Source organism: Glandiceps talaboti, chromosome 5 (genome assembly GCF_964340395.1).
Source record: "Glandiceps talaboti chromosome 5, keGlaTala1.1, whole genome shotgun sequence".
Taxonomy (NCBI): domain Eukaryota; kingdom Metazoa; phylum Hemichordata; class Enteropneusta; family Spengelidae; genus Glandiceps; species Glandiceps talaboti.
Window position 1 is genome coordinate 21,551,968 of NC_135553.1, and position 21,135 is coordinate 21,573,102.

Below are 21,135 nucleotides of genomic sequence, written 5' to 3' on the forward strand. Positions count from 1 at the left end.
CATTGGTTTCATTTGCTTTCACTTGTGAGTACATAGACTGAGAGATCCAGTCTTGTGTGTGTGTGTGCTTATGTAACCCAAGCTCCAACCTTTTGGTTCTTTGAACGTAGGTTACATAAACGGAAAGAAGGACTGGATCTTTCAATCTAATCACTATAAAGGTGGCATCAGTGTGAACTTAAAGCGGATGTGACTTATAAAGCAGATACGATGTATGGGCCTTGCAAGGCAACAACCATTAAAAGTGTGTAGTTTACTCTTTCTAGTGTTGTTATTATTTGATAACAATACAAGCAGTTGACAATAAGTTTAATGGAAGTTCCCTACCAAGGCCTGTACCTAAGTTCAGATCATTGCCAACTCCATACTCGTAAATAAAAGTGATTGAAACCAATTGCTTTCACCTCATTTTAAAATCCAAGTTTGTATTTAAACATAGTGAATTCACAAATATCCCTTTTATAAATCTACTTCTATTACATAGCACACCGTATTTAGACATACATATTATGCATTTGAAACACAAATTCAGCTCTTTTCATTGTACATTTTTTTGATGTTCACTCTTCAGGTTTTGATAAAAAAGAGATGTTTAAAACTTTATTTTAATGACATTTCAACCCCACATGTTAAGGTCTTCTTCAGGATCTAACAACAATAATGTGAGTGAACCAAGAATGAGTAGAATAAACCAAGCAGTTGACAGCAAAGGTTTTATGATTGATAGCAAAGGTTAGCTATTAACAGTAAAAAGTGAAAATGTTCTAAAACAACACAGTGTGAGAACAAAGATAGAAAGCAAACCACACCAAATATATGTTCACAGTTCATTTGTTCTCGGAGAGTCCTTGGAAGTTGTTGATTTTCACATCACTAAACAAACAAGTTTGTTGTAATGTATACAGCAGAAGGTGACTCACATGGACAAAACAGTTGACATGACATGAATTTATATACCATAAACGTACATATTTTCACTACCAGAACATTTTGAGATTTTACAAGCTTCAGCAATAGCTCTCGAAGACTAATTCTTACTAATTTTACCAGACTGGTACATTGTATTCATGTACAAGAAGGTACTTTAGTCACTACTTATTTTTGTGTTTTTGTTTTCCAGCAAAATCAGAGAAAATAAGTCTTTTTGTGAAAATTTCCAGGTTTATAGTATACTATAGAATAAAGACACACTACATTGAGGTGTAGAGAAAGTGTGTAAAATTCAATGATGGAAAAAACAAAATGAAGTGTTAAACTGTCTTGTGTGTGTGTTTTTTTTATTGCAGTTTAAAACCAATTGACATAGAATTCATGAGTCGACTAGATAAATGTGTTAATATAGTACCAATTATAGCTAAAGCAGACACATTGACATTGGATGAAAGAACAGCATTTAAAAAGAAGGTACGTTGATCCCAAATGTTGAATTTCTAGTACGGTAGGTGAATACAAATAGCATGGAATAAGTAAATCAGAGCATGTTAATCTGTGACTCACAACAACAAAATTTGGCTGTCATTAGAAGGCACACTGGTAGGTGGGTGGGGTTGGGGGTGGGGTGGGTGGTGGTTACTTTCCTTTCCATACCTAACTAGATATAGATGTGTTGCCCTTTGGGTTTTGCTTTTTGGCTCTTTGGGTAAAAAAAACATGAAAAATGGATATCCATATTTTAGGTGAAAGAGTCTAAAATGGAGTCTACTGTAGTAGTATAACTGTATTCTCAATATGTTTGGTGTCAAATGGAGTGTACTTTTCTGTATCCCTATTTACAAACACTTTAAGTGTTTTGCAAGGCAGGTGTACAATCCTGCATACAATCAGCTTTGCATTTTGGCCTCACCAGGCGTTGCATTACTGATTGTGCATGCATACAATAGTTCCGGATGGATCATACCAAATAATGTATTGTCCAAAAGTATAGAATCAATGGTTAAAATACATGTGCATGTCTAAAATGGGGTCAGGAATTTGCCTTGTAAGGGCTGCTCTCATAATTATATCATCAACCCCTTTCACAGAGTGGAGTGACACGACAGGTATGCCTTATAAGTTGTAAGGGCTGCCTCATACATAGGTGAAACCATTTCACAGAGTGGAGTGACACTACAGGTATGCCTTGTAAGGGCTGCCTCATACATAGGTGAATCCATTTCACAGAGTGGAGTGACCCGACAGGTATGCCTTATAAGGGCTGCCTCATACATAGGTCAACCCCTTTCACAGAGTGGAGTGACATGACAGGTATGCTTTGTAAGGGCTGCCTCATACATAGGTCAACCCCTTTCACAGAGTGGAGTTACACGACAGGTATGCTTTGTAAGTTGTAAGGGCTGCCTCATACATTGGTCAACCCCTTTCACAGAGTGGAGTTACACGACAGGTATGCTTTGTAAGTTGTAAGGACTGCCTCATACATAGGTGAATCCATTTCACAGAGTGGAGTGACACGACAGGTATGCTTTGTAAGGGCTGCCTCATGGGCTGATGAGTTTGTACTAACTGTGTTTCATGTCTCGTACCATCCATTGTAACCTAGATAAAGGAAGGCTTAGAGCAGAATAATATATCTATCTATCCCATGAAACTACTAGATGAAGATGAAGAAGATATGGTTGTCAATAGTAACCTCAGGGTAAGTAGGTCAAAGGTCAATCTTTCAATCTTTGGCTTAGATGTGCATTGTTGTTGCAACTAATGACCAGGAAATAAATCCCGCATTTTCTGTTGAAGTGTACAGGATTTGGCTTGTGTATAGGGTAACTTGTAAGTAGCTATATTCTGTAATTATTTGCATACAAACCCATGTGTGTGTACATTTTCAGTGTTAAAGGCTTCATTGCAGCATTGACATTTATTTTGAATACCGAGTCTTAATATTACAAAGTTGTCTTTTTCTTAATTGATTGGTTTTCTTTGTCTGTTTACAGGATAAAATGCCATTTGCTGTTGTAGGGAGTGATAAGATATATCAAGTAAATGGTAAACCCACCTTAGGAAGACGAACCAATTGGGGTCTTATAGAAGGTATGTGACAATATACAGTGTTTCGTGTTTGCATAGTACTTCATATTGGACTTTTGATTGGGATTGGTTGATTGATTGATTGGAATTGATTGATTGATTGCTTGATTGAGATTGATTGATTGATTGATTGATGATAAATGGTCAGTGTGTTTTGATTGTAAAAGAATTAATTTCTTGTCTTTAATAATGCAATGAATTGGTGAAAGAATTGTTCATTTTTTGATAAAAACATCAAAGTTAGTATACTATAAAGATAGAGTTTAATCTACTGATTTATAGAGACTGCCCCCTCAGGCTCAATTTGTAATTCATAGGAGTATAGAAAACTAATGTACAACATTAATTGTGATGTCAATTGTGCAGGTCAAAGGTCAATACTTACACCATTATTTCTCCAAATGACCAAAAATGTTCATCAGCTTGGTAGATCAAATGATTACAAATTTTTTTTTATTTGAATGGTGCTTTTTTATTTCTCCAAAGTTCTAACTAAGGGTTGTAAGTGGAGTTTTCTTCTGCATATATTGTTCAAAACATAGAATGATGAAAGTCTTGAAAAAATGAATGTTTCTGTGTTTCCCTTCATAACTGTAGTTAATGATTGGTGTTCATGAATATACATCGTGAGATTTCTATCTTCTCTTTCTCTCTCTGTCGCTTACAGTTGAAAACAAAGTCCACTGTGAGTTTGCCCACTTGAGAGACATGCTAATACGAACACACATGCAAGACCTCAAAGATGTCACGGATAGTGCGCATTACGAGAGTTTTCGCCGAGAGAGACTTAAAGGACGCGAGAAAGCCGTCAATGGAATGGAGGAAAGTCGGTGTTGAAACTGTGCAAAATGAATGATTTGAACTTTGTGAGGGACAGAATGGAAGCATCGGAGAAAATGTTACCACTTTGGTGCTGAGGATGCGAATGTGAAAGTTTTGAATTTGAAAGGTACAACAGTGATAACAGGTAGACAATTGTATAAAATGAACCACATGTTTATTGAATGTGCTCAGCTATATAACTGAACAGGGTGTGAGCTGATGGACGTCAGTTCTGTGAAAGAAATGGGTACATGTATAATTGTCTATTGTTATAGCTGTTGTGGCTTCATTATTTGTTGAAATACTGATTTTGAACTTGCAACTTGTCCTTGTTTGCAATGTAAATGTCTTTATTTTGATTGGGAGAATATTTTGAAATGCAGGGCAGCATTTCTTTTTTTTCAAATGGCAACAAAATAGCAAATTTTGATTGTTTGTCTCACTTATAATAAGTACACTCAGTGAAGGAATCGATACATTTAGTTAGCTGGGGTAGTTTTGTTTAAAAACAGTAACAGTAGAAGTAATCAGAATTTTTTCAATCATTTTAATCAAATTGTATATTAAAATAAACTTCCAGGCTGAGTTTTTTGCTAAGCAATAATTTCCAAGCATTTTTCAGTAAAACATGAATTATTAAGACATTTGCCAATCTGTTTATTTCTATTCTCGTCCCTCGAAGGCACTGAAGGTATTATCATGTATGTAGCACTTGTCTACTAGGTCAATAAGAAAAATTATCCGGCAACCTATTAGCCAATCAGAAAGCTCCTTTCATAACCGCAACAAGCAGTGCCACTTTGGTATTGTTTTGTATCCATGACGGTAGATGCAGCCATCTTGAAATGGAAGCCTATGTAAGAACTCTCCCTATTGGGTAATACATTGTCAAAGGCCACCAATCAACTTATAGCTCAGTCCATTTTATGAATAACCCTATAGGGCAATACATTGTCAGCAGCCACCAATCAAATGTGAGCATGCTTGATACATGATAATCTTTCCAATACTTTGAAGGATTGAAAATGGAGACCAACGGATTGGAAAACCTGTGATAATTCAAGATAGCACTTGGAGATTTTTGTAAAAGTCTTTCTTTGAGGTATTTTTGAAGGACTAACTTTTTTGTATGTTTAATAGTAAGTTTGCATCCACTTTGGAAGACTTTGATATAAATGTTGAAATATTGAATATAACAGTTAACAACATAAACATGTTTACATAGCTGTGTTCTCATGTAGCAAGAGCGCCATCAGTGTTCAAAGTATGAATAGATACATTCTTTTGTTTTCAATGGTGTTAATGCCAATATTGTTTGTTTTCAAAGCTGAACGAATAGAAATACGTATTTTTCAGTAACACAATATTGTATTTGACACAAAGAAAGAGAAAACTTGTCACTTTTTCAGAAGATATGTGTATATTGGTGTTGGTGTGTATGCGTGTGAATCAGCGTGTATAATTATTAGTATTGCCATATAATACGCAGTAGATTCAACGTGACGATTTAAAATAATGATACTGGGCCCATCCATTTAATCTCTAAATATTGACAGATAACAATGCTATTGTAAAAGGCTATCAATGTGTACATGAACAATGCAATTCAGACATAATCTTACTTGTCTGAAACATTCCTGCCAATAATGCTATTATTTGGGTTACTATAAATGAAAGTATTTGTCAGACGAAAATATGCCATCATTGAACCATTACGTGTAATTTGTTTGTGATGACAACATAAAGCTTAAGTGTATTCTTGTTTTGATCTTGATCCATATACAGGAAAGAACAATTTTTTTTTTTAAGGATCGTTGAAACAGCAACAATAGTATTTCTAAGACTGTCTGATCAAACAGACACTTTTAGTATGTACAGATTGTATTGAAATATTGAATAGATTTGGCTAACATTCCATCTTCTTGATAGTTTATTTTTTGTGAGATGCTGCATACTTAAATATGTTAATGTCAAATCACCAAGGCTGCATGTTGTATAGGCAAAACCAAAAGCAACGCTTTTACCCACATACAACTGAAATAACAATATGTAAACCCTATCGTACTTCAATATTTGTGCACCCTGAACAAGTGCGCCCTCTAGAGGTTAAAATTTAAATGTCGTTGGTGGCGCTATAATGTGAACTTAAAAAGGCCAACAAATGTGTGGTGCAGACTTGATCAGCGCGCAATTTGTACATAATTAGAAAATGTAGTTCTCGTTAAATACATTATGGTGGTGTCTGTCCAAGTTTTTTGGTGTGTTTTGCCCAAAGCAGTTGAAAAAGAGGAATGTTTTAACACCACAGAGAAATTCAATACTGTAGTCAACATTCTATAACAATATTGAGCTACTGCCAATGACATTTTAAACTCTGTTTCTATGGAAACAACCAATCATTGCTGTTGATAATCACTTTGCTAGAATGTCCTCTAGTAATTTGCCAATTAACTTGTACATGTTTTATTTCTTTTGTGACGATTCAAGTGACAAAGTCACACGTTTGATACGCTAGATACTTAGTATGTAAAATCAAAGAAAAAGGTGTCATGAAAACTAGATGAATTATTTTGTGACCTGAATGGTAATTTTAGAAAAAAGGATTTCCCCCAATATATATGGTTGAAGGGCACACAACAATGAGCTGCAAATGGTGCTAATTGAACTATACCAATGTCAAATTTAACATCATCAATATTATTGTAACAAAACTAACAAATGCCTACTTAGCCTAAATTCGAATCAGATATACAATGTAGTCAACTAAATTAGTAATTAATGTTTTAAATTTGATTTCTCTAAGTTGACAAAAAAATAGGCATGAACTAACCTCAATCTGATTAAAATCCGAGGTAATGTACTCAGCGCGATTTCTTTTAGCTCTTACGTTTATTGTCATTTTGTTCTTTTGTGAGCACCCAATACCTACATCTGACACAATACCTGAGGTGTTCTCGAGTCACATGAATTTACTCAATAAATGAGAATGCGTAATATGCCAAAACATACAGATACAGTACGTACTTCAGAGTGCTCTGTTTGAAAAGAGCTCAGGCTCTGACAAGGAAGGATGTTATCGTTATTGTTTGACATTCTCTTTCTTTCATTTTCTAACGTTGAATGTTATATTGTAAGACGGATTCTGGTTGGCTTCTCGTAAGTAAGACGTGTCTGAAAACATCTATGATATATTGCGTCAGATGTAGGTATCGGGCGCTCGCAAAAGAACAAATGACAGTAAACGTAAGAGCTTAAAAGAAATTGGGCCGAGTACACTACATCGGATTTTAATCAGATTGGAACTAACCTATACTGACAACCAGGGAGAGTATTAAGTATGTATTTACAAAAGATGCATAATCTATTAACAAAATTATTTCAGTCAATAATTTCTGATTTGGAAGAGAGGAAAGTACATCATGTTACAAGTTTAACTTGATAGACATTATGTTGTGTTATGGACAATGCTTTATCAGTGCTACAAACTAATCACCTTGTCTTGCTTTGCCTGGTTTAGGTGCCAATTGAATGTACATCTTAACACCTCACATACAACGCATGCACGCATACACATACACACATACATACGTACATACATGCATACATGCATACATACATACATCCATCCATCCATCCATAGTTTACCTACCTATCTAACTACATACATACATACATACATAGTTTACATACCTACCTACCTATCTACCTACCTACCTACCTACCTACCTACATACATACATACATACATACAATACAAACTTTGTTGTACCATTAAGTTGCATGTAATTTTAGTGTTCATTTGGCACCAAAGATAAAGTGTTGTCTAGAACATTGCAAAATCTAAATCGCTTCTTAGAATTTGTATAATGTATCCTTTTGTTGGCCCATAGTGCATACAGTAGTATTTATTCTTATGGAAGAACTTGTAATAAAAAGTTATTTGAAACATTTTTGAAGTGCTGTCACTGGCAGTGTATTTGTAGCTGTACGTATGTCTCATTTTCTTGAATTTGTTGATGATACTGGTTGAGGGTGCTCTTTTTTGGCATGACATTGGGGAAAGGGGCTTGCTAAGAATAGCAGTTTAATATCATTTCTTCATGATACTGGTTGAGGGCGCTCTTATGATGACATTGGGAGAGGGGCTTGCAAAGAACAGTAGTTTAATGTCATTTCTTCATGATACTGGTTGAGGGCGCTCTTATAATGGCCGTATGACAATGGAGACATTGTATGCGACAGTGCTGCTTATGTTGTTATATTTAGGCTTCTTTCGACTTTATTACACTTAAAAATAACATTTTAACCAGAAATGTTGAGAGCTTTTGCAATGGAGCGAGACTAGCAGTTATTTCTTCACGATATTGGTTGAGGGTGCCCTTCTATTGGCATGATATTGGGGAGAGGCTAGCAACGGACAAGTGTTATCATTTCTTGATGATACTGGTTGTGGGCGCTCCTCATACATTGGCAGAGTAACATCGATTGTCATGACTTTGGGGAGGGGCTAGCAAAGAATAGCAGTGTTATCATTTCTTCAGGACACTAATTGAGGGCACTATGACTATTATGGCCCGAGTAATAGTATTATATCTTTAATGTTACGTTACCACATGCATACTTGCTTGCTTTTATGTATGTATGTATGTATGTATGTATGTATGTATGTATGTATGTATGTATGTATGTATGTATGTATGTATGTATGTATGTATGTATGTATGTATATATGTATGTATGGATGGATGGATGGATGGATGGATGAATGGTTGGATAGATGGATGTACGTACGTACGTACGTACGTACGTATGTATGTACGTATGTATGAATGTATGTATGTATGTATGCATGTATGTATGTATGTATGTATGTATGTATGTATGTATGTATGTATGTATGTATGTATGTACGTACGTACGAATGTATCTATCTATCTATCTACATATGCATGCATGTGTGTGACTTTGTGCCTGTCTCTGTGAGTGTGTACACATATTTGAACAACCTGAAATGATGATACGAAATGCCACATGTTAAGATGTCAAGACCACTTTTACTGATTCATCAAGGAAGAAAAGCTGTACAAAGACTGGCCTACACATCATCTGTACTTGTCAATACACTGTACTGCTTGGGTTATGTCTCATAGAATATACGATAGCAATCAACTTGTAAAAAATCCACAGTGTCAAAGAAAAAAATAGAACACAAATGTACTGATAGACTACATGACAATCATTCTACACAACAGCATATCACTAGGTTTTTTTTTTTGATATATCTATCCACCAAGTTGTTGTTTTTTTGTACAAGTTGCAAAAAAAAGAAAAACAACCATGCCACCCCAATCTATCACTAAAACATTCTCCCCTGTCATGCCCATCATTTTATTAACTTTCACCTCTTTTTTTTTTCACTCCAATAAATGCTTCACTGAAAACAGCCTACAATTTCAATTCACAGTACTACAGCTAGCAAGCTTTCTCCTATGCTTTTGTCTATACACAAATGTTTGAGTTCCAATCATAGAAAAAACTACAAACATTTAGTTCATTGAGGTTACTGGATGCTGCCTTGAAAAGATTACATGTCATAAAAATTGATGTACTGAATTTGTTAACCTAAGTCTAAGCTGGCACATTACAAGCAGTGACAGTACAATATGTCTCAGTTGTGAGTGAAACCAGCGACACTGCCTGAACTATCTAATGCGAGATATACAGATCATTAGCATGTAGACTACAGGATTCATCACAGTGGATGTGGTGGTCACTTGCCACTCACTATGACGAATCAGTCAGTTTAACCAGCATGTTTTATATGACTGTGCACAAATCCACACATGGTGCCCAAACTGGAAATCTACTGCACCGTTTCAAATGTGTCATAAACCAGGTGGTATTTTATATTCACTGACTGGGATAGCAACTCTGCCTCCTTTCTCTATAATAGGCGTGTGCTCTTCTGCAATATACACAAACTGAAATCCCAGTCTCCGTAAATATAACAATTCCACATTAAATAAACTAAACACAAAAATATCACACTGCAGATGAATACACAACAAAACGACACAACAAGTAGCAATGCTAGGCACGACTGTACTTCTGCTGATCTTACCAGGTTATGTACCACCCAATGTCTAACATCAATCTTTGTCTAGCTTATTCAATGCATCAGTAAGAGAATTATTTTGGCAATAGACTCACTTTTGAAATACACACACCTTATAACAACACGACGTACGGATATCCTATAGATTCTCATACCATCACATAATCAATGTACTAGACACGCCAACAACAAAATTCGGCGTCATTTTCATCAAAAAATTTCACAACGACGTCTTTGTTGATACTAATCACCATGCTCCAGTTGTCTACATCATCTCTAAATAGTCTGAATGAATTATATATATTGACTAGAATCATGTCAAACATACACTTAATAATAATATGAAAATTTCTCTGCTGTACTTTTTTTTTAACATATAAAAAAATACAGAACAGTTTCGGTTAGGTTAGGTAAGGTATAATATTAACATAACATAACATAACATAACATAACAGACTGAATACTTTTACACAGTAATGTCTCCACACTAATGTAACGGGAGACTGACAAATAGTGAGAAATCATGACAAGGGTATTGTTTGTATACAAGTACTCTCTGGGCCTGCACAGTATTGAAACGATATGTATCGGGGACCCCAACCCTACCCTCAACTCGGTGTACAAAATAACTTGAATGAATGAACAATCTCTGTATTCGATTTCCCCTGTTGTAAAAATACTTTGATCCCAGTCATTAATTAAACCCTGTTGTCCCCTCACTGCTATTAAAGCGACTATGCTAACACCATTTCTCTATACAAATGGTGATGCTACATTAATTAAACGGGGGTGGTTGGGTGGGTAACAATCTAATATTCAAAATAATCTATCCACCACAATACAATGAAATAGTCTTTTTCTCTAAGTATCTACATACAAGTGTACTTATTTTTTTCCAATAATATAAATTCAAAAAAAACAAAAAAAAACAAACTAAGAATCAACACATCTCCTTCAAATCAAGAGCTTGTTGGACAAGCAAGAGACTTTCAAACCATCACAAGAACTAAGTCCAAATTTTAAGACTATTTTTCTTTTTGCACACATTGATGCTGCTGGAATAATACCATAAAATCTCTTTTTAGCTTAGTAGCTGAAGCATGCTTTTTAAGCTTTTTTTTTGTGTGACACTGCTGATGCAATAGCGCCACCACACTATACTTCTAAACGATTGGAAACGGCTTCCGTTACTTTAAAAAAAAAAAAAAGCCAAAATGTTTCCTGGTAAAAGATTTTGCCGAAAAACAAGCATGAAGCTAATAGTAACATAAAGACTTCATTCATAGTAGTAAATCCAACAGTGTGTCAAGAAATGTAACAAAATATATGAAATTCACAGAAAACAAACGGTTCAGAAACCACAACAGGGAAACTAATCTAATAACATTTCTCTCGCAAATTTCTTTAAAAATAAAAATTCATGCTGATATTTTTTTTATATAGTGTTTATAGACATGAACGACACAAATACTTGCACCTTTTGTGTTTCGAAATAAAGACAGAACTCCTATCTACACAAAGAAGGAAAAAAAGAAAAAGAAATATCTTTACACATTCATTGAAATCAACACAACTTATTTGATTGAACACAATTGTTGCTGAATAAATCTTCATAAAGGCAACCGGATATCCCCCCTCTAACCCAGTATTTTGTTTCAGTCCTATTGTTTACTTGGGATTGGGTGACACCACTACTAAGACACGGGTTAGGCAGGTATAGTAATTCAATATGTTTAGTACTCTTTGTATTATAACTTTCCCTTCAAGCTGACATGGAACAAAAAATCCACCATGCCACATTAAAAGATTCAGGAATTTGTCCATTACTATTGAACGTTATTCTACTATATTTTTTTTTTGTATATATATATTTTTTTCCATAAAAATTACAACCCAACACCCAGCACAAATAATGATCCCACTAATACCAGAAAACAAAGTCTTGTTTACTCAGTACCTAGTAATTTTTAAATTGTATGTTAGCAGGAACTGAACAAACAACTTTGTGTCAAGTCGCAAACCCATTCCTGTACACTTGCATGTTTTTTTTTTTTCCAGGCTTGAATGTAATAGACATAGTGTACATTTCACAGCCTTTCATTTTTACATACATTCAGATACCCAGCTTTCTGGTCTGAGGGACAACTAAGAATATACACTCATATAATTATCAGAAATTTAAAGAAAGGAGTCCGTTTCTCTCTCTTGTATTTATGACAAGTATGTGGTGCAAGCAAAGTAAAACGTACTACCCCATGTGTATTGGGCACTTTGAACTAAACTAAAGCTAGGTTTATGAACATAACAAACGAGGATGCTAGTAAAACTAAGTACATGTATTGCTGTGCTGTCAAAGATATGGCTTGCAAGATTCTTACTCAACCATCAATGTTTTCTGAGATATCGCCAATATCCCGCATGCATATCATGCCCTCTAATCATTGTCCCCCAATTTCTAATAGAATTCAACCTTGATTAAAAGCTCTCCTCAAACCTTCCTCAGAGAGAGAGAGAGAGAGAGAGGTATTCACTCAAATTCATTATCATGTTCATTATTGATGGATTGTATTTTGTTGATTTTTTCTTTCATCATAAAATATGGCTGCAAGACTAAATATGGACAGGATGGATTTCCCTTCTTTTGTTCATAAATAGATGGCCTTTAAACAAAACAGTGAGACAAGCCGAACCTTTACTCCTCCTCTGCCCTCACACCACCAATATTTGTCATCAGATAAAAACGGCAGCATAACCCTGAGATCAGTACGTAAAATACAGCTCACTTTCCCTCGGTGTTATTCCAAGTTTCGTTACTTTCTACTTTTGGTCGCTTCATTCCGTCTCTGTCTTCTGTCATATGGCTTCCGTTTAGTGGTCGCTTGGTTGGTACAAAGGGAGCGTTAGCTGCAGAGGTGGCTAAGACGTTTATGCCCGACGTCGATACCATAGGCTGAGTTGTATACGACACGGCAACAGACGGCATTGGTTTGTTATCTATGGCCATTACCTGTTGTGCTATTGTGTGGACTGGTTTGATTACTGCTGACTGCATTGATTGCTTGTCTGTAAACAAATACACAATATTGTAAACAGAATGTACATAAATTATGTCACCAAAAATTAAGTTGTCGGTGGCAGAGTGGTTAAACCACTTGCCTCTTACCACAGCGGTCAGGGTTCGAACACATTCAGGGTTTGATTAAATTTACCACGCTGTAAGTAAGAAGAGTGTCGTTCAGTTTGACTCTACCGTACAACACTGGTTTTCCCCGGGTACTCTGGTTTCCTCCTGCACAAACACTGAACCAAAGGAGCCTATAATTGGAACTAGCTTCTGTTGGTTATCCGATAAATAAATAAATACATACATAGACTGTGCTTTCACTTTGTTTCAGTACCTATAGTACACTGGAAAACATAGTTACACTACAAATACTATATTATATTTATCGGTACTATTGGCATTCCACAAACGACTGAGTACTTTTTTTCTAATTCCCAAATAACGTCTTGTTTTTCAAACAAATACATTCCTTTAATAGTGCATTATACCATGCACGAGCAAAGTTGAACAAAAAATATGGAGTATATTGACTATGTAAAATGAGAGACCGGCAAACGTTTAATGGTGAGATATTTACAGCCCTACACATTAGTGAGATTTGTCAAAGTACTCTAAACACATGTAAAGATTTCCATGATTTACAAGAATGGGCTGACAAAATTGTAAATTTGGAACAGAAACAAAAGCATGCAGCTACTGTAAGGTGCTAAATTTAAGTGAAGTACGGACACAAGTTTCTTATTGAGTGGTGTCACTCGCATCTTTATTCTGCTTAAGATAAGATGCCCAAAACAATATTTTGACACAGAGTTTTTGCAAATTTCATCAAGTTGATTGACAGTGCATGGGTAAGTATGTACAATAAACCAATTGGAACAGTATACTTTTACACTTGATATGAATGCTATAAAAAAGTGTAGGGCTATGGGGACGTGCTTTACTTTAGTGTTACTTGTTGTAAATGAAATTCAACCTTACCATCACTAGGCCTATTGTCATCTCTCTTCAGATTACTAACAGCATTATCTGCCATGACACCATTACTAACTGGCATAGCTGTGGCAGTTGTCACTGTGTAATTTTTAGGTTGGCTAATGATTGTAGGCAGTTGATGTGTTGCCATGGTAACAGCTACAGGAACTCCCGGCGGTGGCGACATAGGAGTAAATTTAACCTGCAAGAAATGTGTAAGAGTTAGATGTTTATTTCAAAGCTGACAATGTTATGTATCATGTTTGAAGCTGGGGACTCGTATTCAGCAAAAAATGGCAATAATTGTGATATATATACATTTGATGTCATGATGTGAAGTGTCGCTACGGAGGTCACTTTACAGCATATCATTATCACCCTACATGTGGCTATTTCTGCAGGAAAGGTGCACTACAGTATTGTGAAGGAAGGAGAAGACACCCCTCAACTCCTACAAATACTGCTAACACCAACCACCACTGTCCACCATTCCGATTCTGGCAAAATGAAAATATTTGTCCAAATTTCTCACATTCACTGATGTGCAGTTTATTGACATATCAAAGGTGTGTAGTGGTAAAAGGTAAAACTTATAAGTCTTTTAGTCGTGTCTCATTTTAGCTGAATTTCAACTTAAGAGAAATTAGAGCTGACTGCAGTCATTTCACAAATGGTACTAAGTGTATGGTCTCAGATAGTTAAACCTTTGAGAACAATATGACATACTCCAGTTATAGGAAAGATAAAATATTTCTTGGTTTGGCCACTAGGAGTGCTATTTGCAAGCCATTAATGGTGGAAGGAAGTGTGGGCCAGATTAGCGGCGTATTGTAGAATAAAGCCAACAGACACAAAGTTACCACTTGTTCTATATGTTGTTCCAACTATACTGTTTTATTAGCGACCACACACTGTAATCAAAACATATCTAACCACTACTCTAATACTCTTTTAAGAACAACACATATTTCTCTCACACACATTTCATTTATTCTTTCACGCAATACCATTCAACCAGTGGCATGACAAAAAATTTAGCCCTCATTTTGCCAAGTCTGGTGCGCCCTCTTGTGGTGATTACCTGACAAAGGGCCAGATATTCAGTACGGCATTTTGGTTTGCTTTATTGTGAGTGACCTACCTCTTGTAATTGGCTAACAATTCTAGATGGCTGTGGCGCCTGTGGTGATTGAATTACTGTCGTACTTAGTTGTTGTTGTTGTTGTTGTTGTTGTTCTAAAGTCTGTTCAGCATCACTACTTGACGGTGCTGGTGAAGCTTCACGGGACAATGCTTCAGGTGTGAAGCCATCAGCAAACTGTACAACATGACTTGGTGAAGCTGGGGCAGACCTGTCAATACAAAATTACACAATGTAAATTGGTATGAAATGGTTAGGAGTGAAACTGGTTGCCAATTTCAGTCTTGCTCCTGCCATTAATTTGCAAAAGTCCTGTGGCAAGTTTTAACCCATCAATGTGCCCAAATTAACCTAGCTCTGCAAAATAAATGGGAACATGGAAGGACAGAGCTTGCTACATGTGTATATCAAGGGTTTCATCCTTTGCACTTCCAAAAGCCTTCAAGGGCTGTTTGAGGGAGGTGTAATATGAGGATGATGTGTCAACAGTGCAGTCCTTTCAGTATCATATGGTAAAGTGCATTTAAGCAGTACATCACTCCTTGGGCTGGTATACCCCTGACAATTTGACCAGTTGAGACTACATATTGTATTGTAAACATGAATGACAACCCGAGGGGTGTGACATTCTATTTCACTCACCTTGATGAAATACCACCAAATGGTGTCCTACTAAAACAAGGTACACCTCTTTGCCTCCGTCTTCTAAATGCTTGTTCTGTAAGTTTGGCCTCTGAGGCAGGATCTAACCTCCAAAATGACCCTTTGCCAGGTTCCTCTTGAGAACGCGGCACTTTGATAAAATAACGATTCAACGACAAATTGTGTCGAATTGAATTCTGCAATGAAACAACGAAACATGTTTTACTGCTGGGAGGTCTACAAACATGCACACACACACGCACGCACGCACGCATGTACGTACGTACGTACGTACGTACGTACGTACGTACGTACGTACGCACACACATGTGGTGGGAAAATTTTAGTTACAGTTAATAAACTTTTTCACAACAACCGAATGTAGACTGTTCCTGTGAATGTCAGAGATAATTTTTCAGGCATAAACCAATAACTTTACACCTGTAAGCTTGAACGCTAAGTTGTTAAGATTCACACCACAAAATGTGGGATGTATTTTCCGACTCTTCTAGGTCACATCAGTGCATTATTATCTACGCCAAAACATTCAAAAACTGTCATATTTTATTCCATTAAGCTCCTGCAGGTATAATTACACAATTGTCTAATTTTTTCTTGAGTCAGAAATTTTGGGTGACATATGGTTTGATTTTTAATGACAAGGCCTCTAACACTGTAAGTCACTCATAGTTTCCTCGGCTGAACGAATACAAATATTCGGGAATAACATCTAAATGACAGGGAGTGGGATGCCATAATCTGTCATGTCGTACAAGAAAGACAAAATTTATCTCAAAGTTCATTAAGGTGTTTGTGTGGGCTAGGACGTCAGGTGAATTTATCAATAAAACTATGTAAATCCACTCATACATTTTTATTTAGACGCACTGGAGTCGGAACTAGCAAAGGGCATACCGTCAATAAGCAGTAACACGGCCACAAACTTTGACCAACTAAGAGTAATTGACATTTTGCTGGGGAGTCTGATGCGCCCTCTACAACAACTTCCCCGAGTAACACACACACGGGGAGTGTGAGAGTCTGCCGTAAAGATGATTTAGTATTTTAAATGCCTGATTGTAAAACGTTGAGTGTCGGCATTTTTGTCAATTGTTATAAATTTAAAGAAGAAAAAAAAATGTTTGATGGATGACAATTTTTGATGAGCATGTGCTTCTGATAGATTCAGGTGACCGCAGAAGTATCGCCCACACTCTGAGTTTAGCATATTTCAGAAGTACGGCGTCGATGTATTATATACGGCGTCGATGTATTGTGTACATACGATCTCAAGTCAAATGATTTTCCTACAATTTTCCTTCCACGTTTTGTTTTTCAAAATTCGGTGAAGGCTGTTTTATGATTGATTAAACTTGTTCTATTTCCAAAACCCATGGTGTCATCTCTGAAAGCAGTCAATCTTAACTAAACTACATGTATTACTATTCACGTCGTATTCGTTTCTAGACTAAGGCAAATATAACATCACCGTGTCACATGTGCGAGTACGAGTTCACATCTACACAACCACAAGCGATGTATTTCAAAACAAATGCATGCGGTACGGTGAATACTGATCGAGCCAAGTTTGGTTTCCGTAGCGGTAAATATAATCCCAGTATGTCTCTATGATGTTAGTTGATGTCATGACTCGACTACTGTCTGATAGTGCCAACAAATATTTAACATTTTATGAACGGCTTAGAAACATTTTAAGAGTCGCTTTCCTGAATAAAACAACAATTTTCAGATTGCATGCCTACATGGGCAACACATCAAGTAATCAAAGACACAACAACAAACAAATCCAAAGCAACTGCGGATGGAAATCATGATTTTCCCAGGGAATGATCCGTAACACACGTCAATTAAACTGAGGACCTAATTGAAACATTGAAACATTTTAATTTTGCTCACATTGTACATTTGAGTCGTCATGGACTATCGAACAGTCACTTTCAGGAACAACGATTTGCATCATAGAACTCACGTTTGCATGTACCGCGCCATTCACACGTGTGAGCTTACACTGTAGGCAAACTGGCTCTGTCTTCTTGGGCTAATGGAATACGTATGGCTGTCTGCAGACACAAATTTTTCTATGTAATTCTTATTGAAATGCGTAAAATACACAAGATCTGCTGTAGTCCGATGCGTAGTTTCAGAGGGAGTAATTCGGAACTCTAGTCTGACAATTGTCCTCCAAGGTCATGTTCATAATCTACACCCCACACGTACAAGTTACATACGTCTGCAAGCAGGACTAGATATGATCACACGGAAACACTGTCCCTCCATTCTCAGCCAAGGCCTTGTAATGAAGTTTGGAACGTCTTTTACCTATTTTCGTTTTCGGCATCGTGGTAGTGTATGCCAAATATGGTAGTGAGTCTTCAAGGGTTGTCCAACGGCAGCTAATAGTTTTCATAACACGCTGTAGAAAGTAACTGAGCAACCGTATTGACATCAAAGATACGCATGCGCAATATGCATGAGTTTGTTGATGTCCCCCGAGCCTTGACACAGTTGATCGCATTACCGAAACGCTACATATTAGCAATGTAAGCGTCCATATACCAGAGTGTTAACCTGTTTTTGAGTCATATTACGATTTTCATTCATTCTAGAGGGTTCAAAGAGACAGAATCCCTTACGCGTTCTAAAATATTGTCTTTACAAGTACCGCGAACTGGTTGAGAAGTTGTCAAAAAATGGCATTTTTTGCCTTTTTGACCATTTTGAACGTTTCTTCATTTAACTCGTTCTAGCTTATTATACATGCTAGGGAATTCGGGTTTGTTTTATTTGACAATTGAGATGAAGGACGAGAAACTGCTTAGAGGGTTTTTATGTTAGTGAAACAGGCACTCGGCACTGCTTTGTTGAAAATAGGGCTCACATACAACAAAAATTGCCTTTTTGAAAATTTATTTGAAGCATTTTGGATCAAAAATTCAAAATTTTGTCTAGACAGATTTTGACATGTATATTTATGATGACAACTGTTAAAAATTAAAAAAAAAAATAATCAAAATTGCCTATTACAGAGTGGAAAATATGAAAAATATGATATAATAATATACACAGGTGTCAAATTTCATCATAATTTAAACAAACTCTATTTTAATGTTTTTAATGTTATGATGAATATTAAAGGGACAAACTCAGAAAATTTGGAGTCAATATCGTTATTTTTAACAAAGTTACAAAAATATTTCTACAATAAAGAATTGGATGAAAAATAGCCTATACAACAACCTTAATCTTAAATCTATCTAAAACAAACTTTACAACAAATGACTGGAATACAGGGTATCAAATTTTTATATTATAATTTCACATTTTGAACCATCAAAATTTCATATTTAATATAATCTTCATTTCACAATGTTTTTGTTTCAAATAGTACATCTTGGATATTATTAAATTATTAGAAATTGAAATACACAAATAATTCATTGAGAAACTGGCTACTTTAGTATTACCTAGCATTACCTAGCAACCATATTGATAATTCAAATTTACTGAGATGCACACTACTAGACTAGAATTCATACATAAAATGCAACCATCCTCTGGCACAATGTAGTCATAGAACTTAATCTGAAGTAAACAGTTGTCTCCGTTTCATGTTCTCCTACACTTTCAATAACAGCTGTAGGTACTATTCCCTTCCTCATCTATTTATAGCTCCTTCCTATATAATATATTTCTATATTTCTAATTCATACAATAATGGTTATTGTTTTATTTCTAACTGCTTTCTATACTTCTATAGAATTCATACAATAATGGTTATTGTTTTATTTCTAACTGCTTCCTACATTTATATATTTCTATAGAATTCACACAATAATGGTTGTTTAATTTCTAACTGCTTGCTATATTGATATATTTCTATAGAATTCACACAATAATGGTTATTGTTTTATTTCTAACTGCTTCCTATATTTCTATAGAATTCGCACAATAATGGTTATTGTTTTATTTCTAACTGCTTTCTATATTGATATATTTCTATAGAATTCACACAATAATGGTTAGTTTTACAGTATTTCTAACTGCTTTCTATATTTAGATATTTTTATAGAATTTACACAATAATGGTTAGTTTTATTTCTAACTGCTTTCTATATTTATATATATTTCTTTAGAATTCACACAATAATAGTTGTTTTATTTCTAACTGCTTCCTACATATATATATATATATATATATATATATATATATATATATGTATGAACTCTATAGAAATATATATATATATATATATATATATATATATATATTTCTATAGAGTTCATACAAAGATACTATTAATAGTTATTGTTTTATTTTCTAAATGTATTCATTCATTCTATATTTTAGATTTTAGTGAATGTGCACAAAGCCAGACATGAGCACACCGACAAAACATACACTCTCTCCTTTTAGCTGCGAGTTAAATTTTCCTAACTAAACACGACACACGACTAATACAGTATAATGACGTACACTGCTTTGATGGTGGTGACCTTCTGTAATTACACACAATAATGGCGACATTTCTTTTCAATTCTTAATACCAATTTCTATTATATCAAAATATATGTATACATACAGAACAGAAACCAAATTTTTTGTGGCAGCCCATAAAAACTTTTTCTAAAAATAATTGAGGAAAGTCAGAAGGGTTCTATTGACATTGCTACGTCACTAGTCTATGGCATTTAAAGTGGATAGTATGAAACAAACAACCTGTAAATCACTTGCTATCACTTCGTGAATCGCAAGTATTGTTAAAACTACAACCTTCCCGTGTTCAGTACCTGTCAATACATGTATATCTCACACAACTATTAAATCTGTTATGACCCTTTCAACATTCATATTTTTTTTTCAGGTTCTATTTAATAAATCATACAAAGTTGCCATGGTAACACATTGTTACAATATAACTGTCACTTCTCCTGTAACTTATATATTTAGTCGGGGCTGCCTCATTTTTTATGTCTTTCAATCTATTTTAATGGATTGTTTGAGTCTGTATATAAACGTCCATAAACCAAAAGAGACACGAGATAAGTATGGTGTTTTTATTTCCTCTGTATTTAAGGTAGAATGCATGTAGTTTGGGGATGAGAATTAAAGTTCTGAAAATCTCTCCAAATTTGCCATATAAAAAGTTGTTGATGGTCCTTTCCAAATAAAAAAAAAGGGAAATATGGAAAGCATTGTCTTGTTTTCAGGGAAAATGATAATCATTAATTTTCCCTTAGAATAGTATTCGGCGGCCATATTGGATTCTAAAAATATGGTTTACTTTTCATATCATTTTCACCTCTACTTCCAAATTTTGTACAGTGAACCCGGAT

The 21,135-nt window shown here is 35.3% G+C and overlaps 2 protein-coding genes across 2 annotated transcripts in view; one reads left to right on the forward strand and one right to left on the reverse strand.

The window, feature by feature from the left end:
* The window catches only part of LOC144434771 (neuronal-specific septin-3-like), a 43,469-nt gene extending 36,447 nt beyond the window's left edge, over positions 1 to 7,022 (forward strand). The window contains exons 8-11 of the mRNA XM_078123254.1: positions 1,287 to 1,404; positions 2,540 to 2,635; positions 2,931 to 3,027; positions 3,692 to 7,022. Of these exons, the coding sequence (XP_077979380.1) occupies positions 1,287 to 1,404; positions 2,540 to 2,635; positions 2,931 to 3,027; positions 3,692 to 3,861 (481 nt within the window). The 3' untranslated portion in view covers positions 3,862 to 7,022. The remainder of the gene's footprint in view (positions 1 to 1,286; positions 1,405 to 2,539; positions 2,636 to 2,930; positions 3,028 to 3,691) is intronic.
* A 1,870-nt stretch (positions 7,023 to 8,892) lies between these two features.
* Positions 8,893 to 21,135, reverse strand: part of LOC144435796 (forkhead box protein K2-like) — a 35,229-nt gene continuing 22,986 nt past the window's right edge. Inside the window, exons 4-7 of the mRNA XM_078124419.1 lie at positions 15,781 to 15,977; positions 15,139 to 15,349; positions 14,004 to 14,199; positions 8,893 to 13,024 (exon numbers count right to left, since the gene is read on the reverse strand). Coding sequence (XP_077980545.1) covers positions 12,741 to 13,024; positions 14,004 to 14,199; positions 15,139 to 15,349; positions 15,781 to 15,977 — 888 coding nt within the window. The 3' untranslated portion in view covers positions 8,893 to 12,740. The remainder of the gene's footprint in view (positions 13,025 to 14,003; positions 14,200 to 15,138; positions 15,350 to 15,780; positions 15,978 to 21,135) is intronic.